The 27,596-nt window shown below is 49.6% G+C and overlaps 1 protein-coding gene across 15 annotated transcripts; it reads left to right on the top strand.

The window, feature by feature from the left end:
- Positions 1-1,195: 1,195 nt before the first annotated feature.
- LOC104650264 (leukocyte immunoglobulin-like receptor subfamily A member 4) lies at positions 1,196-26,981 on the top strand. Of its 15 annotated transcripts, none has more exons than XM_074385978.1 (14): positions 8,849-19,746; positions 20,137-20,218; positions 20,380-20,415; positions 20,603-20,887; positions 21,035-21,334; positions 21,556-21,852; positions 22,104-22,406; positions 22,670-22,774; positions 23,698-23,820; positions 24,123-24,198; positions 24,277-24,314; positions 24,577-24,629; positions 25,515-25,670; positions 25,752-26,981. In XM_074385978.1, the coding sequence occupies exons 2-14, from the start codon at positions 20,185-20,187 to the stop codon at positions 25,896-25,898; spliced, it is 1,953 nt and encodes a 650-aa protein (XP_074242079.1). In that variant the 5' UTR covers positions 8,849-19,746; positions 20,137-20,184; the 3' UTR covers positions 25,899-26,981. The 15 variants fall into 15 exon arrangements, 14 of the variants coding, with proteins under 14 accessions (XP_010330262.3, XP_074242079.1, XP_074242073.1 ...); XM_074385972.1 differs by having other exon boundaries at positions 8,849-16,594; positions 19,626-19,746; positions 25,515-26,981; XM_074385970.1 differs by having other exon boundaries at positions 8,849-15,147; positions 19,626-19,746; positions 25,515-26,981.
- The last annotated feature ends 615 nt before the right edge of the window (positions 26,982-27,596 follow it).

The raw sequence follows: 27,596 nt of genomic DNA on the forward strand, positions 1-27,596 counted from the left end.
CTCAAATATGCTGCATGCTGTCCCCATCTTCCCCCATGCACTTGATCTTACAAAGAACATTTCTCAGACGTGACTCAGAAATCAGCCCTGTCCAGAGGGGATTGTGGCAGCTGCTTCTGTCTAGGGAAATCAACTCTTCCAAACTTGGCATCTCCTCAAGGCTGTAGCTGGCAAGGCAGAGTCCAGTGTGACCTCCCAGTCACACGTGGGAAGATGTCCAGGTGTGACAATACCACAGACTGTTTTTCACACGCACACACACACAGGGGAGATGGAACCTTCTCTATGGGGAGGCTCTGAGAGGGAAGGAGGAGCTGTCAATCCCTCTCACCTGGAAGGGGGTGACTCAGGAAGGCAGCGGGTCTATTTGCTGGCACATCCTGGCCCTTGGTGAGATGAGGACAGGACAGTAGCTAAGGTGAGGGGAGACCCCATTTCTGTCTGTAATAGCTCCAGAGAGCCTGGGGCTCACTCCCAGAACAAGCCCTGGGGAAATGAGAGCCAGGCTCCTGGGGAGGGGCAATTCCTCTTTCTGCCCCTCATGGGCTCTCACCAGCAAGCAGAGATGTGGGAGTGCCCATGTACAAACATGGAAGATTGGGGGCACAGCTTCCCACCTTCACCTGGAGCCCTGGTTCCTCCCTACCTGTCAGGAACCTGGACTTCCTTTTCTGTCCCCCACAGAGGTGGAAACGTCCTTTTTGTTTGTTTGTTTTTTGCGATGAAATTTCACTCTTGTTGCTCAGGCTGGAGCACAATGAGGTGATCTTGGTTCACTGCAACCTGCGCCTCCCGGTTTGAAGCGATTGTCCTGCCTCAGCCTCCCAAGTACCTGGGATTACAGGTACCTGCCACTATGCCCAGCTAATTTTTGTAGTTTTACTAGAGATGGGGTTTCATCATGTTGGTCAGGCTGATCTCGAATTCCTGACCTTGTGATCTGCCGGCCTTGGCCTCCCAAAACGCTAGGATTACAGGCGTGAACCATCCTGCCTGGCCAAAAACATCCTTCTTAATGACCCCCTTGTGAATTCCCATTTCTGTCTGAAATACCTGCAGAGAGCCTGGTGCTTACCCTCAGAACAAGCCCTGGGAAATGAGAGCCAAGCTCCTGGGTGGTGGGGGGGGTGCAGTTCCTCTTTCTGTGGGGCTGCTGATGGGATGGCCTCGTGATGGGGAGGACCCAGCCCCCGAGTGCCCCACACCATGTGTCTGTCTGTCCTGTGGGCACCACGGTCACATCCACCTGCACAGCCGGGGCCAGAAGGAGGAGATGCCATGACTCCCATCCTCACAACCCTGCTCTGCTTTGGTGAGATCTTAAGAGGGGGAGGAGAGACCCTAGTCTAGGAGAGACCCCAGTCCATAGCCAGACCCTGGTCAATTAGGATACCCCAGGGGCTCAAGCAAAGAAGATCTGCTCTGGCTTTGGGGACAAATCTCTCACCGGGAACTCTCTTCCAGGGCTGAGTTTGGGCCCCAGGACCCACATGCAGGCAGATCAGTCTGTCCCCAGCTGTCCCAGGCTCCTCCTCCTATCTGGGGACAAGGGGCCACCCCTGGGCAGCTGGGGATAGAGAAAAGCTGACTGATGAGGATGTCTGGAGGGATCCGGGGCTGAGAGCTAGGATCTGAGGGGTGGGGACATCTTGGGGCCTAACCTGTGATTTCCTCCCAGAGAACTTACTCCAACCCATGTTGTGGGCCCAGCCAGGTCCTGTGATCACCTAGACCCTAGTCTAGGGAAGACCCCAATCCATAGCCAGACCCTGGTCAATTAGGACACCCCAGGGGCTCTAGGAAAGAAGACCTGCCCAGGCTTCAGGGGCAAATCTCTCACAGGGAACTCTCTTCCAGGGCTGAGTCTGGACCCCAGGACCCAGGTGCAGGCAGGTGAGCCTGTCCCCAGCTGTCCCAGGTCCCACCTCCTCACTGGGGACAAGGAGTCACTTGTAGGCAGGTGGGGCTGGAGAAGAGCAGCTCAGGGCTGACTACTGGGGATGTCTGGAGGGTTCTGGGGCTGAGAGCTGGGATCTGAGGGGTGGAGACATCTTGGGGCCTAACCTGTGATTTCCTCCCAGAGAACCTACTCCAACCCATCTTATGGGCTGAGCCAGGTCCTGTGAGCACCTGGAATAAGCCCGTGACCCTCTGGTGTCAGGGCACCCAGGAGGCCCAGGAGTACCGTCTGGATAAAGATGGAAGTTCAATGTCAAGGACTATATTAAAAACACTGGATTCTGAAAACAAGGTCAAATTCTCCATCCCAGCCATGCAGTGGAAACATGCAGGGCGATATCACTGTTACTATCAGAGCCCTGCAGGCTGGTCAGAGCCCAGCGACCCCCTGGAGCTGGTGGTGACAGGTGAGAGGATGGACACTCGGGGGTCCCAGCCTCAGGCTCTGCCCTTGAGAAAGGGGTCAGCTCTCGGGGGCGTCTCCCTCTCACAGCCCAGCCCTGAGGGAGAGGGTGGGAGATGTGAGCCCCATTTAACAACGCTGCTGTTTTTTCCTCCTAAAGGCTACAGCAGGCCCACCCTTTCAGCCCTGCCGAGCCCCGTGGTGACCTCAGGAGTGAACGTGACCCTCCGATGTGCCTCTCGGCTGGGACTGGACATGTTCACTCTGATTGAGGAAGGAGCCCACAGGCTCTCCTGGACCCTGGACTCACACCAACACAACCATGGAAGGTTCCAGGCCCTGTTCCCCATGGGCCCCCTGATCTTCGGCCACAGGGGTACATTCAGATGCTACGGCTATCAAAACAATACCCCCTACGTGTGGTCGGAACCCAGTGACCCCCTGCAGCTCCTGGTGTCAGGTGAGCACGCCACGGCCTTTCCTTATACAACGTCAGGGCACCGGGGGAGCTGTTAGCAGTCCTGCCCTCAGGCTAGTCCCACTCAAGAAGAAAAGATAAGGGAAAGACGGGCCCCTGGGGACACAGCTACAGAGTGAGGAAAAACGAGGACACTGGAAACCCTAGTGAGGAAGACTACGGAAGGAAGGGCTGTGGGAGGAACCAGCCCTCTGAGTCCTGGCTCCTCTTTCCCTCCAGGCGTGTCTAGGAAGCCCTCCCTCCTGACCCTGCAGAGCCCTGTCGTGGCCCCTGGAGAGAACCTGACCCTCCAATGTGGCTCTGATGTCGGGTACATCAGATATGCTCTGTACAAGGTGGGAGGCAATGGCCTCCCCCAGCGCCCTGGAGAGCAGTCCCGGGCTGGGCTCTCCCAGGCCAACTTCACCCTGAGCCCTGTGAGGGTCTCCCATGGGGGCCAGTACAGATGCTACGGTGCACACAACCTCTCCTCCGAGTGGTCGGCCCCCAGTGACCCCCTGGACATCCTGATCGCAGGTGAGGAGCCCAGTGGGTTCAGTCAGGGGCCCAGGCTCTGCACAGGCCCTGCCGGGGAGCCCAGGTGGTGATGGCCGGGATGAGGAGTGGGGGTCCCAAGGGAGGGAGAGACAGACAGAGACAGGGGATGAGTGGGGAGGGGGAGACTCAGAGAAAACAGAGACTGAGGGTCCCAGAGAGAGGCCTGGGAGGTCTCAGCTCAGAACAAGGTGGGGCAGCCCCTCACCCATCCTCTTCTCTCCAGGACAGATCCCTGACAGACCCTCCCTCTCAGTGCAGCTGGACCCCACGGTGGCCTCAGGAGAGAATGTAACCCTGCTGTGTCAGTCACGGAGCCCAATGTTCAGTTTCCTTCTGACCAAGGAAGGGACAGCCCATCCCCTGCTGCGTCTAAGATTCACTTACAGAGCTCAACAGTACCTGGCTGAATTCCCCATTCCTGTGACTTCAACCCACGCAGGGACCTACAAGTGCTATGGGTCACACAGCTCCAACTCCTACCTGCTGTCTCACCCCAGTGACCCCCTGGAGCTCGTTGTCTCAGGTGAGGCCCCTGACCCTGTCCTCTCTGACCTCAAAGGCTCAGCTCAGGCCCTGCCCCAGGAGAGCTCAGGACCCTAAGGAGTGAGGGGAGTGAAGGGAGAGGATCCGCAGGGGAGGGTCCAGCCCATGAGAGGGTGGAAATAGATGGGGACCTTCCACCCACTGGCTTCCAGCCCTGAAATCTCAGTAGGGTAAAGAGCAGGGAGGGCTGGGAGGACATGGGGTGAACCTCAGAGGAGATGAGATTAGACTGAGGGCATAGGACGGAAGCCCCACGCACTCCCCTCCTGATGTCTCCACCTCAGATTCGATGTCTGGGTGTCCCAGCCCCTCACCAGCAGGTCCTGACCCCATGGGAGATGAAAACACAGTTACTCTGACCCAGTGTAATATTCTACACTTGTCTCAATCTTATCTCCAATATTCGGGAAAGGGGTCTGTTCCCCAGAGGAGCGGAGGGGAGGGTGGACAGTAAGGGTGTGGTCCACATGGCTCCCTGAGGCTTCAAGGATGGGGCAGGTGTTCCCTCCATGGTGGTCAGAGGGGAGGGAGGTTTCCTGGGACCAGGCAGGAAGGAGGGAGCACTGATGATGGGTGGAGAACCAGGTCCTTCCCTACCTGAGCAGGATTTGGGGTCCAGGCCTGACTTGGACAAGGGGAAGATGCTGGGGCTGATGGAGGAAGAAGAGAGGTGGGCAAGTTGGATAGAGAACAGATGGACACTCCCTTAGAAGCTCTCATTTTTCATTTCCAAGAGCCCCTGGGGATGGAGCCCCTCACCCACACTTGTGGGGTTCCTAGGCCCTCTCATGACGGAGGGGAGGCTGCTCAGGCCTCGGTCGGATCTCACTGTGGTGAGGGTGGAGTCCACCCCAGATGTGCTCCTTTAGAGAGTACTGGGTACTGCTTGGGCCCCTGATGGCCTCTAGACTCAGGGCACCCCTGAGACTAAGGAGGGACTGTGCACCTGCCCCCTGGATAAGTTAGGGAATTATTCACAGCAGGTCTTGCATGTCATTCATTTCTGTTCTGTGTTTTCTGTGCACATTTGTCTGTTGCTATTCTTTTCCTGAAACTTTAAAAGCCATACTTATGTGTATCAGTTTAATTTAAAATATATGGATATATGATTTTAAAATAAGAATTCTCCAATTTTTATTGAGATACATTAAATGTTAGTTTAATAAACTAAGTAAAAAAAAGAGATACATTAAATGTATACATCCATTTAAACAGAAAGTCACTTCTTGTTAACATTAAATCTTTTAGCGCTTGTATTTTCATTTTAATTTATAATTTAACTTATTATATTTTATTTTTAGAGATGGGGTCTCACTCTGTTGCCCAGGCTGAACCACAGTAGCAGGATCATAGCTCACTGCAACCTAAAACTCCCGGGCTCAAGCAATCCTCCTGCCTCAGTTTCCCTAGTAGCTGGAACTGCGGGTGTGCACCACCACATCTGGCTAATTTTTTTAAAAAAATTTGTTCCTGTAATCCCAGCACTTTGGGAGGCTGAGGCAGGTGGATCACGAGGTCAAGAGATCGAGACCATCCTGGTCAACATGGTGAAACCCTGTCTCTACTAAAAAAAAAAATACAAAAAATTAGCTGGGCCTGGTGGCACGTGCCTGTAATCCCAGCTACTCAGGAGGCTGAGGCAGGAGAATTGCCTGAACCCAGGAGGCTGAGGTTGCGGTGAGCCGAGATCATGTCATTGCACTCCAGCCTGGGTAACAAGAGCGAAACTCTGTTTCATAAAACAACAACAAGAAGTAGGCCGGACGCAGTGGCTCAAGCCTGTAATCCCAGCACTTTGGGAGGCCAAGGCGGGTGGATCATGAGGTCAAGAGATCGAGACCATCCTGGACAACATGGTGAAACCCCATCTCTACTAAAAATACAAAAAATTAGCTGGGCATGGTGGTGTGTGCCTGTAATCCCAGCTACTGGGGAGGCTGAGGCAGGAGAATTGCCTGAACTCAGGAGGCGGAGGTTGCGGTGAGCCGAGATCGTGCCATTGCACTCCAGCCTGGGTAACAAGAGCGAAACTCTATCTCAAAAAAAAAAAAAAATATATATATATATATATATATATGTATATATTTTGTATATGTAAAAATATATATTTTTTGTATATATATATAAAATATATGTATATATATACAATATATATGTATATACAAAAAATGTATATATATGTGTATATATATATACATATTTTTTTTTTTTGACGGAGTTTCACTCTCGTTACCCAGGTTGGAGTGCAATGGTGCAATCTCGGCTCACCGCAACCTCCGCCTCCTGGGTTAAGGCAATTCTCCTGCCTCAGCCTCCCGAGTAGCTGGGATTACAGGCACGCGCCACCATGCCCAGCTAATTTTTTGTATTTTTAGTAGAGACGGGGTTTCACCATGTTGACCAGGATGGTCTTGATCTCTTGACCTTGCGATCCACCCACCTTGGCCTCCCAAAGTGCTGGGATTACAGGCGTGAGCCACCGCGCCCGGCCTTATGTATATATTTTTTTAAAAATTTTTTGGAGACAAGGTCTCTCTATATTGCTTTTTAAGATTTTTTAAATTGAAGTTATTAGTGAATTTTGGAAATGTTTTGAAGTTTTATTTAGACTAATTGTGTACCTTCATATGTACATTTGAGAATTGCTCAACCACTTTATTGGTTACAATATTTATTGGTAACAATAATACAATACTTTATTGGTAACAATATTTAAGTAGAGTTCTTGATTTCTTTGCATTTTATATGAAAAAGAGTTAAGAATCCATCACAAAGCTATTTTTTTGTCTGTATTAATTTATTTCACATGAACTTACTACAGATTCTGTCCCTTTTAGTTGCTTTTCAATTTATCTCTTCTGATTTACTCATGAAGTTTATATCAGCCATAAAAAATTAGAAATTTCACTTTTATATTTCCAAATTGTAAGCCTGTCTTTCTCATCTCAAATATGAATATATATGTAGTTAAATAAATATTTTTTAAAACAAATCTCTAAAGCCATATATCCAAATGCATGTATAATGATTATATTAGTCTGTTCTCACACTGATAGAAAGAACTACCTGAGACCGGGTAATTTATAAAGCAATGAGGGTTCACTGACTCACGATTCCGCAGGCCATACAGGAAACGTGGCTGGAGAGGCCTCGGGAAGCTTTCCATCGTGACAGAAGGCGGTGGGGAAGCAGACGCATCTTATATGGCTGGAATAGGAGGAAGAGAGAGAAGGGGGAGGTGCTACCCACTTTAAATAACAAGATCTCGTGAGGGATCACTATCACAAGAGCAGCAAGGGGGAAGTCCGCTCCCACGATCCAGTCACCTCCCATTGGGCCCCTCCTATGGGGATTACAAGTCAACATGAGATTTGGGAGGGACACAAATGCAAACCATGTTAATCACATATATTTTATATGAATATATGTGTTATGTACCTATACAGACATACACATATAGGTATTAAGCATAGGAATGCTTAATATTTCATTCATTCCTATGCTTAATATTTTTTCATTGGTTATGTCTTTTTGATATTTACTTGTTTTTATTTTACTTTAAGTTCGGGTCTGGTTTTTTTGTTTTTTGGTTTTTTTTCGATGGAGTTTCACTCTTGTTGCCCAGGCTGGAGTGCCATGGTATGATCTTGGTTCACCACAACCTCCACCTCCTGGATTCAAGTGATTCTCCTGACTCAGCCTCCCAAGTAGCTGGGATTACAGGCATGCACCATCATGCCGGCTAATTTTGTATTTTTAGTAGAGATGGGGTTTCTACATATGGTAAGGCTGGTCTCAAGCTCCTGACCTCAGGTAATTTGCCCGCCTCAGCTTCCCAAAGTACTAGGATTACAGGCGTGAGCCACCACACCCGGCCTCGGGTATGTTTTTAAATATTTGCTTTTCACCTTCCAATCTAGGTTCATACTTCAGAAAAGCAGAAATGATGTTTTTCTATCCCACTCATTATCATTTAGGAAAAAAAATACATTTTTGTATTTAACTATATCACACTGTAGGTGTTCTTAACTATATGAAGAATTTGTTGAGACATTAGATGGATGGGGAAACCGCAGGGGAGCTGGCTGAGGCAGCACGAAGCAGGGGCGGTCGTAGCCCTCAGCCCTCGTGCTCCTGACTTTCAATAGCGGCTGAGGACCAGCTCCTCATCCACAGAAACTGGGTCCTCCTCCACTGAAAAATGGAGATTTCTATCTCTGGGCGAATTTGCTGTGTTCTTGTTGCACACGATTGCACATCTAAGACAGCACTTAAGAACTCAATTCTTTCTAGTTGGGAGATGATTCTTCTCACTAATCTTGAGCTCTTGGGCTCAAGGAAACTTTGTTCCAAAATGACTCAGACACAAGATCTTAATTCCCAGAGCACAGAGAAGCTGAAGAACCCAATGAGGTACCAGGGAAGGCCTGCCAGAGCACAGATTGTGTTCACTAAGGACCCACATAAAGTCACAACACAAGAGACAGAGGAAGGTAAGAATGCAGAACCCCGGTGAAGGGCTCTTCAGCTTCTCACCAGCATCCTTGTTCTTCAATTCTTAGGAGCAGCTGAGACCCTCAACCCACCACAAAAAAAGTCAGATTCCAAGACTGGTGAGTGAGGAGATGCTTTCAGTTACGGGTCGGGTCCTGTCAAGGGGAGGTGGGTGCCCTGGGTGGACATCCTGGGGTCCTAGGTAATTTCAGTCTGCCCTGACCTCTTTGTCTACCATCCCCAGCCTCACACCTCCAGGATTACACAGTGGAGAATCTCATCCGCATGGGCGTGGCTGGCTTCATCCTGGTGGTCCTCGGGATTCTGCTATTTGAGGCTCAGCACAGGCTTAAAAGCCCCCAAGATGCAGCCAGGAGGTGAACAGCAGAGACAGTGCACCCTTCCGAGTGGTGGAGCCTCAGGAACAGATCTGATGGTCCCAGGAGGTTCTGAAAGTCTGGGGCAGCAATTGGGGATGTGTCTGCTGAGAATGTCAAGGGGAAGAAGCATGGATCAGGTGCAGGACGATGTCTGGGTGTCTGTAGAAGATGCTTCCTCCACTAAATTGTGGTGTTTTCCTCCTCACTGTCAACTCTCCTTGACTTCCCCTCCCCTCCTTTTTCTTCCCTATGATGTGAGGCTTTACCCATACGGTGGGTTTGGATCTACTCCACTTTCAGGTAATAACGTCTTTCATTATTTCTAACTACTGCATTTTCTGATGTGTATTACTGGGACTATCTTTTCAGCTCATGACATGACATTTGCTTTTTGATAATTAAATGCATGGGCAAAAATCAGATTCATGTTTGGAAAATTTAAGTCCAGATGATGCCCTACCACTTGTAACTTTTCCTCTGTAGTTTCTCCGGAAATATGGTCACTGGGAATGAAAACAGAGGTGTTTGATGGAAAAGCCTGCAGTTGTACCCTAAACTGGCTTTCTGAACAACAACAAAAAGTTTTCTAAAAAGCATTTATGGTTGGGCACAGTGTCTTATGCCTGTAATCCAAGCACTTTGGGAAGCTGAGACAGGTGGATCATGAGGTCAAGAGATCGAGGCCATCGTGGCCAACATGGTGAAACCCTGTCTCTACTAAAAATACAAAAATTAGCCGGGCATGCTGGCGGGTGCCTGTAATCCTAGCTATTCAGGAGGCTGGGGCAGGAGAATCACTGGAACCTGGGAGGCTGAGGTTGCAGTGATCCTAGATAGTGCCACTGCACTCCATTCAGCCTGGAATCCAGATTGGTGCTAGGTAGGAAGAGGGAGGGTCTTGGAAAGGCCACCAGGTAGATGGAGGGGAGAGCTTTAAGTGGAGGTGAGGACTCCAGGATAGATCCAGTTCCTCACTCCCTTTCTGTGCTAATTTCCAGGACCCCTGGGGGTCCCAGTCCCCCACCCACCGGTCCCACCCCCACACCTGGTAAGTCACTGAGGCCTCTAGGCTCAGACGGATGGATCCCACGTATGTCTCATGACTCTCAGGTACGAATCCTGTGAACATGCTGACCTCTGCCTTCTATGTGACTGACCAGTACTATGAAATGGGCATAAATATGAAAAGAAAACATACTGTCCCCACATTCCTTAAAATGAAACTGGGTCCTCGTCCTTGGGTTTTTGCTGGATTATACTAATAAAAAGCATCTCCTACAGCATATTCCATAGACTCACATCTCAGAGAAGATTCCTCCCACAGTCTCGGGGCCCTAAACACATTGCTCTACTCTTGGGGCTTGGAGACACTCTGCACTTGGGTCTTCACCCCACCTGGGTGCCCTAATTCCTTCTTCCTCCATGTTTCATACAGTGGTTTTTCCCAGTACTGCTGTCTACTTTGCTCTGCAAGAAATTCCTTGCTGGTTCCACTGCAATCTCTTCAGGGTTTCTATTTCATGACGTGGAAACGGAATGCTTCATATACCTTGAAAAGTAGAAGAATTATCCAGACAGTATAAAATACAAACATTCATCTAGCAAAATATTTCTTAGTACATCATAAATTCAAATATATATAATACACAATGAGGATTTTATATATTTTGAGCGATGTTGAAGTTTTTTCATCACATCTTTTTATAATTCACTGCAAACTAAGTTATTATATTGTCTGGGAATATAATGTATAAGATAGCCATTTAGAAAGAATTTTTTTCTTTTTTGTCCACTAAATACTTAATATTTTATGTGCAATGCCTGCCTTAAATATGGGCATTCCCTCCTTTGAGATATGTGTTCATAAATGTACACACATATACACACACACGTATTTACAGTATCATCTACAAATACTGTGTATACACACATAGTGTGCTTGTATGTAATATGTAAATAATACATACATAACACCTAGAGTAAGTGTGTGATATCCTATATATCCGAATATATGCAGATTCTTTTCTCTATACAAACTCTATAATATTCCTTTATACATCTACGTGCATATATAATATGTGTATATAGTATTTATGTACATATGTAAATATATACATATTAACATGTATACACATATCAGAATTTGTTTTTCTATATAAATCCCATAATGTATATAACTAGAACATTTTACCATATATATGTACTTTAGATTGAAAATTAACTTGTATACTTTACTCATTAATTTTTTCTCTTAACCTATCAGATTTCATAAGTATTTGTTTCAATCACCAAATAAATATAACTTTATGTTGTATATATTTTAGGAAGCTATGGTTAGATGAATGAAATTTCACATATATTTTGTCACCTTTAATATACTTCCTTTTTTTTATTTTAATAGAGATGAGTCTTACTATGTTTCCCTGGCTGGTCTCGAACTCCTGGGCTCAAGTGATCCTCATGCCTCAGCCTGCAAATACCTTTTGTGCCCAGCCCTTACTACCTACATTAAAACACAAAATTTTAGTTTGTTGTTTTTTTTTTTTTTTTTTTGAGACGGAGTTTCACTCTTGTTACCCAGGCTGGAGTGCAATGGCGCGATCTCGGCTCACCGCAACCTCCGCCTCCTGGGTTCAGGCAATTCTCCTGCCTCAGCCTCCTGAGTAGCTGGGATTACAGGCACGAGCCACCATGCCCAGCTAATTTTTTGTATTTTTAGTAGAGACGGGGTTTCACCATGTTGACCAGGATGGTCTCGATCTCTCGACCTCGTGATCCACCCGCCTCGGCCTCCCAAAGTGCTGGGATTACAGGCTTGAGCCACTGCGCCCGGCTAAAATTTTAGTTTTTATTTCTAAAATTTTTTGTATTATGTTTCATTTTGTTGGATATCAATATTTCCAATAGATATTTTAAGAGCGTACCTTTCTTCCCTTACTGATTGGAAATTATCATTTTACTTTAGATGGTACTATTGTGTTTCATTCATGGGTGTTATTGGGGGTATTGAGCTATTTAACTCATCCTTCAATAGATGAATTCCTCTTTTAAAGACAGGGTAAAAAAATGAATAATTTGGAATAATTTCACCTATTTAGTTAAGTATTCATTCAATTATATATTTCCGAGTGAGGATTCATTTATCCTTGTCTTTAAGGGAGACAGGTTCTAATTCCATTGTAGCTAAACTTGAGTACTCATATGTACATGCACACGTACTCATACGTGTGTGCCCGTGTGTGTGTGTGTGTGTGTGTGTGTGATTTTCAAATACTTGCCTGTTTCCCACTTTTCATCACTGTGGCATCTCACATTCTGTATTTTGGATTTTCTTCTAACTGGATTATATCATTTAAAAATCGCTTTCACTGAGCATAAAAACAGTAATATCTAGTAACTTGAAGAAAATGCCTTCTTCTTCCTCACACTCTATCAAAGTAGATGAAAACACTTCTATGTTAATTAAAGGATAAGACAGAACACCTGAAGAAAAAGCACATCTGATGATTGAGGGATCCATCCTCCAATCCCTCCTCAGCCCTCATGCAGGGGAAGCCTGACCTGATCAGCTTCACAGGTCCGTCTTATTCTGAGATGCTTCTGCTTAGGAATTGGTCCCCTGCTAACCCTTTTACCTTTCACATATTAACTTGGGTGAGCATCGAATTCCTCACTTTCAATACATTCCTTGAAGGTGGTACTTCAACATCTCCTGGGCTTTCTTTTTTCTATTGGGAGTCCCATCCCAATGAGAAGCAATTCTTTTGATATGTCGAGTTGAAAATCACAAAACACAAAAATGTGTTTTAAATTAGATAATTCAATCTAGTATATGTATTTGTTAATTTACTCCTATTTTTCAGTTTATCATGATAGGTCAAGATTTGCACTTCATTCTTAAATATATATACCGTAGTGTCTTAGTTTTTCTTCATCTCTTTCAAATGTTTAACTCTGTTTCTAGAGCTGTTGCCAGACCTCATTCTCCTTTCTTTCCTTCTGACATGTACAATAAATATGACGTTATTCCTCCTCACAATATTTTCCCAAGTACTGTGAATTTCCACTATTGGTCTCTCCATGGTACATTCTGGACAGTTCTCTCAAATTTTGTTTTCCAATTTACTAAATGTCTCTTCAGCTGTATCTTGACCTTGATGAAATAAATATTTTCATTGTATTTCTTCAATTGGAATTTTTACCTCTAGGATTTCTAACTCATTGGTCTGATGCCCATTCTTCAAAATTATAATCCATATTCTTGTCTCAAAGATTCAATTTCCTCTTGTATTTTTTTCAGATATGTAAACATGTTTCATTGAAAAGGGGTCTCATGCATTCCTTATGTTCTATTTCTCTGGATATGATCATCCTTATCAATGAGTGTGTATATTGATCATCAGCACTTTTTATCATTAGGATAACTCTTGGTTGTCTATCTTTGTTGGACACTCACTTGCTACACCCATTAGTGACCTTAGTGACCATAAAAGGCTGTTCTAGTAATTCCGGCCTAAAAATAGGGAGTTGTTCCCGCTGCTCATGACATGTGGCACTCAGCTTCCAAGCGTAGTGTCTGCTCAAGTTGCTCCCAGAAGAAATAAATCCACGTGAAACTCACATTCACACGTGGTACAGATGCCCACACATAACAACACTGCAGTGAATTTGTTTCACATACACATGGGGAGTTGGCTCAGTGGTGATTATGGGCCAAGATCAGTAAGCAGAGATGTCCCATCACAGGCTGCAGCGTTGCTGAGAGCCCCAACCCCTCCCTGCCTGTGAGGTCCCTGGGCTCCTTACCTGTTCTGCACAGTAATGGAAACTTCTACCCTAATAACCCTTAATGGCACCAGATTCAAATGCTGTGTTTGTGTGTGTGTGTGTGTGTTTCTTTTTTTTTTTTTTTTTTTTGAGACAGAGTTTCGCCCTTGTTACCCAGGCTGGAGTGCAATGGCGCAATCTCGGCTCACTGCAACCTCCGCCTCCTGGGTTCAGGCAATTCTCAGCCTCCGGACAAATGCTGTGTTTTTAAATGCTTCTTCTGAAGAGCTTTCATTTCCTATTTTCTTCACATGACCATGACAACTGGGGTTTTGATGAAATATGGTAAGAAACATCTCTCAAGGGTAGGAACAAAGAGGTACTCCTGAGTGGAAACATCAGTCACAGGCCTTGAGCATGGACACCAGCATCCCTTTATGTCCCCACCCTGTATGTCTCCACCTGCTCTGGAAATCACCATGGCTGAGCCCCGTGCAGCTCCCAGGCACCAATGACCCAGCTCCCCTGTGATGAATGGAGTTCATGATGGGCTTCAAATGAGGAAACTGAGGCTCAGAAATGGGAGGTTATGGCCAAGGTCACACGGGCAGGAGGTGATATGTGAATATTTAAATGAAGATGAGATTTCCCTTCAAATCAGAGTGCTAAACCCATGTATTGTCCCAAAACCTGAACACAGGAGCAAAACATGAGAATAGGAGTGTTTGAAAGAAAATGGGGGCACCAAGAAAGCAGAATCAGGTCAATGTTGTTTCCAGGGAGATGGTGGATGCTGTGGTGACAACTAAGGAGAAGTTTGTGAAGAGAACTTTTTGCATAAAGAAAACCCACACTTCAGTTCTGGGAAAAGGGTCACGATCTTTCCCTTATTTCCCTATATTTCCTCTTTGGCTCATTGCGACAACGAAGCACAGATGGAACTGCACAGACAGATGAGAGATGGGTCTCTGCTGATCTGAGTCTGCCCTGCAGCCTGAATTCGCATCTTCCCTGAAGCCTCCCCAGGGCTGCTGAGAGGACTGGCCGTGGTAGGGACCCTACAAGGATATGTTTATGGATGAGCTGAAGGAGGAGGGAGACCCCATGGGAGGATGCTGAGAGGGAAGGAGGAGTCCTCCATTGCCTTCACCTGGAAGGGACTGACTCAGGAAGGCACCGCCACGTCCATTTGCAGCTACCTACTGGCCCTCAATGAGATGAGGACAGGTCCGGCAGACAGTGAAAGGACATCAGGGGAGATCCCATGTTTGTCTGAAATATCAGCAGAAAACCTGGTGCCTGTCTCAGCCCAAGCCCTGGGAAAACAAGAGCCAGGCTTGTGGTAGAGCGGAGGACAGTTCACTACCCATGGAGATTCTGATGGGAAACTTCTGTAAGCAGGAGAACACGGCTTCCGGGTGCCCACGCCCTGTGTGTTCTGTGGACACCATGGTCTCTTCCATCTGCACAGCCAGGGCCAGTAGGAGGAGACGCCATGACTCTCATACCCATGGCCATGGCCTGCTTCACTGAGATCTGACGAGGGTAATGGGAGATTCTAGCATGAGAGGGACCCTTCCCTGCAGGTAGGCCCTGGTCCAGTAGGAGACTCCAGGGGCTAGGGAGGATTCCATTCTCATCCTCTTGGGAAAATGTTTTCACTTCTCCCCATTCAATTTGATGTTGCCTGTGGGTTTTCATGTAGGGCTCTTATTTTGAGGTATGGTTCTTTCATGCCAAGTTTGTTGAGGGATGTTGGACTTTATTAAATACTTTATCTGCATATAAAGTTTTGACTTTATGACTCATGACGTAAACCTATACTTTATGATCATATGCTTTTTGTTCTAAGTACAGGTTTACGTCATGAGTCACCTTTATTGACTTGCATATATTGAACCATCCTTTCATTCTGGAATAAAGACAACTTGATCATGATGAATTATGTTTTTGATACACTGTTAGATTCTGTTTGCTAGTATTTTCTTGAGGATTTTTGCATCTGTGTTCATCAGGTTTCTTGGCCTGTAGTTTTATTCTTCTGTTGTGTCCTTGTCTGATTTTGCTATCAGGGTGATACTGGTTTCCTAGAATGAGCTAGGAATAAATCCCAGTTCCTTGATTATTTTGGAATAGCTTCAGTATGATTGGTACCAGCTCTTCTTTGTACACGTGGTAAAGTTTGACTATGAATCCATCTGTTCCTGGGCTTTTTTGCTGAAAGACATTTTAGTACTGATTCATTTTCATTGCTTGCTATTGATCTGTTTAGGGTTTCTATTTTTTGCCGGTGCAATCTTGGAAAGTTGTATGTGTCTAGGAAGTCATCCATTTTCTCTGGGTTTTCTAGTTGATGTGCATAAAGGTGTCCACAGTCATCTCTGATCTTTTGTATTTCTGTGGTGTTTGTTGTAATGTTGTCTTTATCATTTCTGATTGTGCTCATTTAAATCTCCTTCTTTTTTTTTGTTAGTGTAGTCAGCCGTCTGTCAATTATGTATATACTTTCAAAAGCCCAACTTTTTATTTCATTAATTCTTTGCAATATTTTTGTCTCAATCTCATTCTTTTTCTGTCCTTTCGGAGTTTCCTTTTTTTTTTTTCAGGGTCTATTGCCAGAGAGTGAATGTGATCCTTTGGTGGTGCCACAATATTCAGATTTTTCACACATCAGAATCCTCACACTGATTCCTTCTCATCTGGACAGGCTGCCACTCATTCTCTTTGGATTTATTTTCACTGGGATGGGGTTTCTCTGCACATTTCCCCCAGCCCCGCAGGGCGTGTGACTGTAGAGCACGTTGGGAAGGGTCTCTAGGCTTTTCTCCATAGTCTTGGGCGCTGCTGCAGCAGGGTTTGTGTTGGGCTGTGCAGTTCAAATGCAGGCCGGGAGCTGGTGCTTAAGGGGAAGAGCCAGCCTCTGCACAAGCAGGTGGGTATGGACCTGCCGCTTCCTGTGAGGTGCTGTCTGTTGTTTCAGGTGAAGGGCTGGACTGTGGAGTGTCTGGAGCCCTGAGCTTCCTGTTCCACTGGGTGAGGAAACACAGCTGGGCAGAGCGGGAACCCCTGGTTTGCCCAAAAATATCCCAATGATGAGTATAGGCACCAGCTCTGATTGGTGTGGCTGGGGCAACTCCTGGTGAAATGCCCTGAGGTCTCTGTGGCGTGAGAGGCGGGGCGATGAAGGACCTACATCCATTTCCATTCCTTAGAAGGGAGGAATATTATCTGTTTCTCTATCACATGCCTGCTCCAGGACTCTTGAGTCTCAGTTCAGACACACACTGTTGTCTCTGCCCAGGCCACTGTGTGGCTGAGAGCCGTGGGAAACACCTGCCTGCCACTCTCTGCGGGAATTATCCCAAGGTAGAACCTCCTGACTCAGCGCAGTGCAGACCCCTCAGCGGCTGCCTGTGTCTGACGTGGTCACGCTGCTGCTGCATGTAGCTGGGATGTGGGGCTTCTGCCTTTCTGGCTGGACAAGCGGATGTCAGTTGTGGTGTTGCTGGCTGGGGGGACCCGACCTCAGGCCCTGGGGTGAGTGGTCAGGTGCCAGCAGAGTGGGAAAGGGCTGGCAGTTCCCCGGATCACAGGCCTCTAGGTGGCCAGCTGGACAGCGTGTGTGAGTCCTAAAGGGGCTGGACTAGGATTCGGTTGTTCCAGGGTTCAGGTGCCGGCTGTGATGAGGAGGGCTGGGCCGGTCCCCAGGTCACCGGCAGAGCTCTCCGGCGGGGCAGGCAGAACACTCAGGTGGTAGAGCCTGGGGGCAGATCACAGGCCTGTGGGGACCGGGCTCTCAGAAGGGGGCTGCGGCTGAAATGTCCAGGTGGGGGCCGGGCGGCTGTGCTGTGGGCCTGTGACTGGGGAGGGCAGGGCCCCTTGGCTGGGGCACTGGAGACGGGCAGGTATGGGCGCAGGGCCCGCTCACACTCCCCTCCTGAAGTAGTGGCACTTGATCTTGCTCTGGGGACATGCAAAAGTGCCAGGTCTCCCCATAATCTCCCTGGGCCTGGGGCAGCAGGGGCCGAGGCAGAGGTGGAAGTGACTGCATAGGGCTTGTCAGGGGCCTCTGAGCATTAGGCTTTCAGAGGGCACCCAGCCAGGGCCACAGTGTTCTGGTGGGGACAGGATGGGTGCACTGTGTCCCTGAAGCTGGCAATCCCCATTTAGCAGGAAGCAACAGAGATGGGGAGCTGTGGGGTGCTCAGCTAGGCTGCTCTGTACCCCAATTGTCATATTCTCAGGTTTGTGGAAGTGCCTGGCCTCCTCCCTCCGTGGAAAGGCAGGGGCAGCTGCAGCCAGGTTGCTTAGGTATGAAAAGCCTATGGGATTCCACGTGGCTCCAGTGGGGCCTCAGCACACTCTAGGGGCAACCTGTGTGCCCAGAGGGCAGGTACTGTCATGTGAGCAGGATTGTAAGAGTCCACAGCAGAGGGCTGGATGCCAGGGGCTCCCACTCACCCCTTCCCCATGTTAGGGGGCCTCTCTCTCACCCCTTCTCCTTTTCAGGGAGCCTCTTACTCACCCCTTCCTTGTGTTAGGAGCCTCTCCTGGCTCTGAGCTTGTCTCTTCTCTGCCTTCTGTGTCCCTGGGGTTCCCTGGTGCACCCCAGCATCCTCTCTTAGAACATCCGCTGAACATGTTGGTATTTACTCACCATTTAGGTTCCTCTCTGAGAACAGCACACACCACCTGCTTCCATTCAGCCAGCGTGAGCCTGAACCCATAGGCATTTTTTCAGCACTTCATACTCTTTGGAAATCAGGTCCTCATGAGATTGTCATTATTTGAGAATAAATTTTGTTTGTTTCATTGGTCTCTAAATTACTGTTATTTATTCTAGATACCCTTCACTCTACCATAGTTAACATGTTCATTTCACTGATGAATTTGCACACATTGAATTCATGTTCTTTCTTCATTTCTGTAAAAATATCAACTATTTTCTTTGCAAGTATTTACTAACATACTCCTTTCCTTCATTCTGAAATTGTGAACAGAGAGATACCTGTTTACTCTTCTCATTCTATTTCTGAGCACACTAATTTTCTTTTCTTTCCTTTTTTTTATCTCTAGAGTTTCTGCGATGGCTTCTGAAAAAGAGAATACATATTCTACACCAATGCGATATTTATCATTTTAGCTGTGTCTTGTTCTGGATGAAATTATTTCTAAATGTGTTGATATAATTTACTGTTTTTCACATCACTATAGTTTCCTAATTCATTTCTATAATTGCCTGTATTTTCTCTAATGAACTCTTCGATTTTTATTCCTCTGGGGTGCTTTTTCTCTCACACACCTGATCTTCCTTAGGGTTTCTCAGGGCTGTCTCAGGAATGAAAACTGATGAGGGTTATGCTGTAGCAGCTCCTGCCACGCAGTGTCCAGGCTCCCAAGCTTAGAATCAGCTCCATGTTGTGTCTGGCATAGCAGGGCCCTTGTGAACCTCACACTCATGGGTGAGAGATGCCTGGTCAAACAATGATAAAGTGTGTCTGTGTTATGCACACCCGGAAAGGTGGCTCAGAACTGAGTGTGGCCTGGGTCACTGAGCTGAGCTATTTCAGGGCCTGTCCACAAACACAGAAGAGAGGGAACCACGGTCTCTCCATGGTGGAACCGTTTCCTAAACTTCTTTCTTTGTTCTGAGAGAGAGAAAGACAAAGTGCCCTGACTGCTCTGTGGGCTGGGCAGATGTACGTTTTCACCTGCAGGCCTGAATCCAAGCTGAGGTCTTGATCATTCCCAGCTGCTGCTAAAGCACCTTAGGTTATTTCTAGAAAACACTGAAGATTTAACCCTTTTGCTAATGGTGTAGAAACAAGCCCTGCCCTGTACAAAATTCCTGAAACTCTCAGGTTAAACTTCATAACCCCAGTCCCTTCACTGCAGACACCCAATAGGCAAGCCAGTTGCAAGGATGAGATGACTCATTTTTAAAAAGGGGAAGTTGGGATGGGAACTATTTGGTTGAAAGAAAACCCAAAATCCAGTGCCAGGAAAGAAGTCAACTTTTCTTCCCCTGTTTCACTGCATTTCTCTTCTGCACTCACATGCACAGGCAGCTCAGCCGGGACCGCACAGACAGATGTGAGATGTGTCTCTGCTGACCTGAGTCTGCCTGCAGCATGGACCTGCATCTTCACTGAAGCATTTCCAGAGCTGAAGAGACAACTGCCAAAGTAAGAACCCCACAATGCTGTGCTGATGGATAGGCTGAAGGAGGGAGGGAGGCCTCATGGGAGGCTGTGAGAAGGAAGAGGAATCCTTAGCTCACCCTCCTCTGGAAGGGTAGATACAGGAAGGCACAGTTCTGTTGGCTGCTACCTCCCAGCTCTCAGTGAGATGAGGACAAACCAGACAGACAGTGGCTGGGGTCAGGAAAGACCCCATTACAGTCTGAAATGTCTACAGATGGGTTGGGCCCACCCCCACCTCAGCCCTAAAGGAATGAGAGCCAGGCTCCTGGGGAGGGCAGTTCTGCTTCCTGTGTGGCTGCAGATGACACAACCCCATGACAAGAACGACCTAGCCACCAAGTGTCCACACCCTGTGTCTCTCTGTCCTGCCAGCACCGAGGGCTCATCTATCCGCAGAGCAAGGCAGTGGGAGGAGACGCCATGACCCCCTTCCTCATGGTCCTGATCTGTCTAGGTGAGATTTGAAGAGGGAGGGGAGATTCTAACCTAGGAGGGACCTCACCCCACAGCCAAACTCTGGTCCATGAGGAGACCCCAGGGCTCACAAAGACCCCAGGGAGGGGAGGACCTGCTCAGGCTTCAGGGGCAAATCTCTCACAGGAAACTCTCTTCCAGGGCTGAGTCTGGGCCCCAGAACCCACATGCAGGCAGGTGAGTCTGTCCCCAGCTGGTCCACGTCCTCCTCCTCACTGGGGACAAGGGCCTCCCCCGTGCAGCTGGGGAGGGGAATAGCAGTTCTGGGCTGACTGATGGGGGTCTGGAGGGCCCTGGGCTGAGAGCTGGAATCTGTTGGGTTGGGTGGAAATGACTTAGAATCTGACCTCTGATTTCCTGCCAGGGACCGTCCCCAAGCCCACCCTCTGGGCTGAGCCAGGCTCTGTGATCACCCAGGGGAGTCCTGTGACCCTCAGGTGTCAGGGGACCCTGGAAGCCCAGGAATGTCAACTATATAAAGAAAAAATATCAGCATCTTGGCTTACATGGATCCTACAGGAGCGTAGGAAGAAGGGCCAGTTCCCCATCCAGTCCATCACCTGGGAACACGCAGGGCGGTATCAATGTCGGTATTATAGCCACATTGGCTGGTCAGAGTTCAGTGACCTCCTGGAGCTGGTGGTGACAGGTGAGAGGACACTCAGGGGTCCCAGCCCCAGGCTCTGCCCTCAGGAAGGGGCTCTGCACTCAGGCGCATCTCCCTCTCACAGCCCAGCCCTGGGGATCATGTGGGAGGTGAGAGCCCCACTTAACACGGTGCCTCCTTCTCTTCTAGGAGCCTACAGCAAACCCACCCTCTCAGCCCTGCCCAGCCCTGTGGTGACCCCAGGAGGAAGCATGACCCTCCAGTGTGGCTCACAGCTGGCATTTGGTGGGTTTGCTCTGTGTAAGGAAGAAGATGAACACCCACAACGCCTGAACTCCCAGCCCCATGCACATGGGTCATCCTGGGCCGTCTTCTCCGTGGGCCCCGTGAGCCCCAGTCACAGGTGGACGTACAGGTGCTATGGTTATAACTCTCACTCTCCCTATGTGTGGTCTTCACCCAGTGATCTCCTGGAGCTCCTGGTCCCAGGTTAGAAATTCACAGCATTGCCTGGAGATCCCTGAGTCTCCGGGCAGGTGGGGAGGAGCCACGTCTCAGGGCAGCTCCAGGTGGGACAATGTTGGGGTGAGAGGGCTCAGGGCTCCTGGGCCAGAGACACAGGAAGATCTGCAGTGGTGAGGCCGAGGGAGAGGGAGGATTTGAGGGGAGCCTGAGGGTCAGCTGCTGGAGACCATGACCACCTTTCCCAGGTGTCTCTAAGAAGCCATCACTCTCAGTGCAGCCGGGTCCTGTCGTGGCCCCTGGGGAGAGCCTGACCCTCCAGTGTCGCTCTGATGTTGGCTACGACAGGTTCACTCTGTACAAGGAGGGGGAACGTGACCTCCTCCAGCACCCTGGCCGGCAGCTCCAGGCTGGGCTCTCCCAGGCCAACTTCACCCTGAGCCCTGTGAGGGTCTCCCACGGGGGCCAGTACAGATGCTACGGTGCACACAACCTCTCCTCCGAGTGGTCGGCCCCCAGTGACCCCCTGGACATCCTGATCGCAGGTGAGGAGCCCAGCGGGTTCAGTCAGGGGCCCAGGCTCTGCACAGGCCCTGCCGGGGAGCCCAGGTGGTAATGGCTGGGATGAGGGGTGGGGGGTCCCAAGGGAGGGAGAGACAGACAGAGTCAGGGGATGGGTGGGGAGGGGAAGACTCAGAGAAAACAGAGACAGAGACTGAGGGTCCCAGAGAGAGGCCTGGGAGGTCTCAGCTCAGAACAAGGTGGGGCAGCCCCTCACCCATCCTCTTCTCTCCAGGACAGATCCCTGCCAGACCCTCCCTCTCAGTGCAGCCGGGCCCCACGGTGGCCTCAGGAGAGAACATGACCCTGCTGTGTCAGTCACGGAGTCCAATGGACACTTTCCTTCTGACCAAGGAGGGGGCAGCCGATCACCCCCGGCGTCTGAGATCAAAGTACCAAGCTCATAAGTACCAGGCTGAATTCCCCATGAGTCCTGTGACCTCAGCCCATGCGGGGACTTACAGGTGCTACGGCTCACACAGCTCCTTCCCCTACTTGCTGTCTCACCCCAGTGAGCCCCTGGAGCTCGTGGTCTCAGGTGAGGCCCCTGACCCTGTCCTCTCTGAGCTCAAAGGCTCAGCTCAGGCCCTGCCCCAGGAGAGCTCTGGGCTGGGATGGAGGGAGGGGGGGCTCTGAAGGAGGCTCAGCCAGAGGGGCCTCAGCCCTCAGAGGGAAGGAGGACAATGGGGCCCTCCCAGGGACACCCACCCTCAGTGGCTTTGCCAGCATCATGAAGAGGAGAGGCGGGTGGGGGATGGGACTGGAGGGCCACAGGGCCAATGTGGAGAAATTTGGTTTGAGGTGGAGGCTTCAAGCAAGACCCAGCTCCTCCGCCTCCTCTCACTCTTTACCCAGGACCCTCTAGGGAGCCCAGTCCTCCACCCACCGGTTCCACCCCCACATCTGGTGAGTGACTAAGGCCTCTTGGCTGGGAGGGAGTGCAGCGTCCCCCAGGGCAGTCCCGAGTCTCCCAGAGGATCCTGTTCCCCTCAAGGACTCAGCACGGCTTCCCTCCAGCGAGCTGGGCAGAGACAGACGGGGGCACAGGCTCCCAGGGCTCTGAGGCTGGGCTGGTGAGGGGAGGGGGTCGAGGCAGTGGGAGATGTTGGGGTCCAGCCTGGGGAAGGAGGAGCCGGACTGACATGGGGAGCAGGACAGCCCCAGGCCTCAGCTCTCCATCCTGACCCAGCAGTCCCTGAGGACCAGCTTGTAACTCCCATGGAGTCAGATTCCCACAGTAGTTAGTCAGAGTCTCTGAGCGGGAGGTGGGTGGGGTCCAGGGGAGGCAGGGCTGAGTTCAGGCCCCTCCCCTGCCTAGGCCTCAGTTTCTTCAGTATAAAGGAGAGAGGCCTTCGGGGTGGGAAAGTTCCTTTCAGCTCTGACTCCCAGCTGTGACCTCCTGGGAGAGGAGGCCACCTGGGGAAGCCTCCCAGACTCGATTCCTCAGGGGCCTGTCCTGTCCCACCTGCAGCAGTGACAGTGACGCTGACCTGGGGCAGGGGAGGGGAGCAGGGCTGTGGTTCAGGAGGTCAGGCTCTTTCCTTGCAGCTCCGGGGCTCAGCTCAGGTGCAGGGAACAAGGGCCGCAGGTCAGACTCCCGGGTTCCCTTCCTTGCTCTGCAGCTGCCTAGCTGGGGGGCCTGAGGCAGGCAACTCCCCTCTCTGAGCCTGCTTTTTGTCTGTAAAGTGGGTGGGGTGGACATGTCAATTCCGTGCTGCTCGACTGTTGTGGAGGTTGGAGGAGATGAATAAGAGGGCCAGCAGTCACCTGCACACAGTAGGCTCTCAATTCAATGACATCACCCCATTCCTGATGTCATCATGCTCAAGGTCTGGGAAGGAACCTAGGGGTTGTGACCGGGGTCTCAGTGGCCTTCGTCCTGCTGCTCTTCCTTCTCCTCCTCCTCTTCCTCGTCCTCCGACATCAGCGTCAGGCGAAACACTGGACATCTGGTGAGTACAGAAGGGGAAGATCCTGTGGGTCAACCAAGGGTGGGCTCAGGGCACCAGCCAGAGGGAATCCAAAGCACTGGGAAAATGCAGCTTTGAAAAACTTCTAGCATTTCTCACCAGGCGAATCGAGAAAGCACTTAATGTCAGTCCCCACGTACAAATGTAAAGTGTCCTTCGGGCTCTATCTTATGAGACATTTGGAGCATGGAAGCAGGAGTGTTTCCAGGTTTCCTCCCTTACCTTCGAGCTGCGTGTGCAGGGCAGGTGTTCCCAGGGCTGAGACTCTGTCCTTCTTCACACAGCCCAGAGAGAGGCTGATTTCCAACATCCTGCAGGGGTTGCGGAGCCAGAACCCACAGGCAGAGGCCTGCAGAGGAGGTAATTCTGCCCGAAGACCCCAGACTCCCCCCACCCCAGCCCACACACTGCTCCTAAAGCTCCCGTGTCCTCTCCTAGGTCCAGCCCAGCTGCTGACACCCAGGAAGAAACCCTCTGTGAGTGAGAGGAAGAGGAGGTGACCCCAGCCAGGAGGGAGATGGGGGCCCACAGTTTCCATAGCAATGGGAAAAGGGCACAGGCTGGAAGGGGTCTGAGGCTCAGGGTGACAGGATCTCACTCCACACTGTGGGACCTCAGGACATCACAGCCCCTCCCTGGATCTCATCTGCCCCATCTGGGAGCTGGGCAGGGGCTGGCGGGGCTGAGAGGTCCCAGGGAACCTTCCCAAGAGATGAACCCCTTGCTCTGCCCCAGCAGATGCTGCCGTGAAGGACACACAGCCTGAGGACGAGGTGGAGCTGGACACTCAGGTGAGACCCCGCCCCTGTCCCGGGCACCAAAGGCCTCCTGGTGCCGGATCTAACCCAGCAGGACTTCTCTGTCCTCCTTCCCTGGCGCTCAGCACCGTCCATGGTGGACTCTCTGTGTCCAGCATGCTGCCTCCTGCCTGCTGTGACCTCTCTCTCTCTCCTGGTGTCCTGGGACCTCGTGGGCCTCCTCCCGGGTCCCCTTCCTGCTCCTCGTCCTCTGTTTGGCCGTCTGGTTGTTCGAGGGCTCCCCAGGCCTCAGGAGGATGAGGAATGAACCACCCCGGTGCCCTGGGCTCCCCTTCATTCATTCACCCAGCGAGTGTTCCCAGGAGCTCACTGTGGATGGGGCTCCCCGTGGGAGCTGCAGACACAGCAGGGAGCAAAGCCGCCCCCGCCCTCCTGAGCTCACCTCGTGGTGGGAGACAAAATGCAAATGAACGCACAGTGTCCAGGAGTGCGACGTGCTGTGAGGACAATAAACCAGGGAAAGGGCAGAGAGTGCGGGTGAGTGGGGCCAGTCTGAATGGTGAGGGGAGGGCTGTCTGGTCAGCTGTCATCTGAGAAGCCCGGACGGAGAGGGCCACACCATCCTCTAATGGACGAGCCCCTGCAGGCAGAGGAAACAGCAGTGCCAAGGCCCCGAGGCAGCAGTGAGCTCTTGTGGGAAGGCGGGTGTGAGGCTGCAGCCAAATGGGCAAGGTCAGAGTGAGGAGGAGAGGCCAGAACCGCAGGGAGGGAGCAGCCGGACCCTCCACAGCCTTAGCGCGTCCCTGAGATTCCATCAGGAAACGGATGTAAACGGATCACTCTGGGAACACTGGGAGAACTGACTCCAGAGGATCAGGGGGACTCAAGGATACCCTCCAATCTGTCTCTCTTGAGCAGAGCCCATATGATGAAGACCCCCAGGCAGAGACCTATGTTGAGGTGAAACATTCCAGACCTAAGAGAGAAGTGGCCTCCCCTGCTTCCCCACTGTCCAGGAAATTCTTGGACACAAAGCACAAACTTGCAGAAGAGGACAGGCAGATGGACAGTCAGGTAGATACTTTCCTCTCCAGGCCCCCAGGCCTCACCCACCTTCCACTACGTTCCTTCCCTCTCACTCTCCCCCCACTGCAGGCTGCTGCATCTGAAGCCCCCCAGGATGTGACCTACGCCCAGCTGAACACCTTGACCCTCAGACGGGAGGCAACTGAGCCCCCTTCATTCCAGGAAGGGGCCCCTCCAGTTGAGCCCAGTGTCTATGCCACTCTGGCCATCCACTAGCCCAGGGGGGACCCAGACCCCACACTCAACAGAAGACTCAGGGACTCCAGAAGGCACGTAAGCTGCCCCCAGTGGATACCAATGAACCCCAGCCAGCCAGGACCCCTAACACAGACCACCAGGACATTCTGAAGACATTGGGACTCACTTGATTTCTGCAGTCTAAATAACTAATATCCCTACCTTTTTTTAGTTAAAGCAACAGACTTCTCAATAATTAATGAGTTAATTGAGAAAACTAAAACAGAAGTCAGAATCTGCTTGAAACTGAATCACAATATAAATATTACACACCATGCAATGAAATTGGAAGATGAAAAACCACAACTGAATAAAGTAGAAAAGAAAAAAAAAAACCTAGGAAATGAATGATCTTGGCTTTCATATGCGGAATTTAGAAGAAGAAGAAATTATTCGAAATGAAGGTGTAAGGAAGGGAATAATAATATGAGGAGTTTCTCATTAGGAAAAAACAAAACTTGAAAATTCAACAAAGCCAGTGAAGCTCATTCTTGAAAACATTAATTACACTCATGAATTCTAGCTACAATGAGCAAGAAAAAGAAAGAGCAGGCACACATTTCCATATGGGAGTGAGTGAGCAGACAGCCCTACAGATCCTACACACATTTTTAAAAACTTAACAACAGAACAGGCTGCAGGCCAGGCACAATTGTTCATGCCTATAATCCCAGCACTTTGGGAGGCCGAGGTGGGTGGATCATGAAGTCAAGAGTTCAAGGCCACCCTCACCAAGATGGTGAAACTCTGTTTCTACTGAAAATACAAAAATTAACCAGGCGCAGTGACGGGCACCTGTAATCCCAGCTACTCAGGAGGCTGAGGCAGTAGAATTGCTTGAACCTGGGAGGCAAAAGTTGCAGGGAGCCAAGAGCCAAGATTGCGCCATTGCACTGTAGCCTGGGTGACAGAGTGAGACTCCGTCTCAAAAAAAACCAACAACACAGGCTGCAAGCCTGTGCCAATATGCCAATATACTAGAAAATGCAGATTACACAGATAAAATATTCAAAACTGTAGATTACTTAATGAATGTAAGAGTAAACAGAATCCGAATCATTATAGATGTGTGTATGTTTTTCACATATATATGAAAAACACACATATATATACACACACACGTTAATAAAAATGTTCTCATGGTATAAGCTCCAGTTCTCAGACTCCAGAAGGCACAGGAGCTCTCTCCAGCAAGGCCTGCGTGATTCAGACCCTCAGCAGTGACCTATGCTGAGGTGAAACACTCCAGACCTAGGAGAGAAATGGTGGAAGCTCATTGATTTCTTTTTTTCTTTTTCTTTTTCTTTTCTTTCTTTCTTTTTTTTTTTTTTTTGGTGATTTCTTATAAATATTATTTCGGGAAGCTTCATTGGTGATTTCTTAAAAATATTGACATACGAATGAAACACACAAACACACTCAGAGCATCACAAATGTTTCTTGAGAATAGAAAAAGAGGCAATGCGCCCGGGTGCAGTGGCTCACACCTGTAATCCCAACATTTTGGGAGGCACAGGCGGCAGATTACTGGAGGCCAGGAGTTCAAGACCAGCCTGGACAACATGGCAACCCATCTCTACTAAAAATATAAAAATTAAACGGACTTGGTGGTGCACGCTACAATCCCAGCTACTTGGAAGGCAGAGGCAGGAGAATCACTTGAAAGCAAGAGATGGA

Source organism: Saimiri boliviensis, chromosome 14 (assembly GCF_048565385.1).
Source record: "Saimiri boliviensis isolate mSaiBol1 chromosome 14, mSaiBol1.pri, whole genome shotgun sequence".
Taxonomy (NCBI): Eukaryota; Metazoa; Chordata; class Mammalia; order Primates; family Cebidae; genus Saimiri; species Saimiri boliviensis.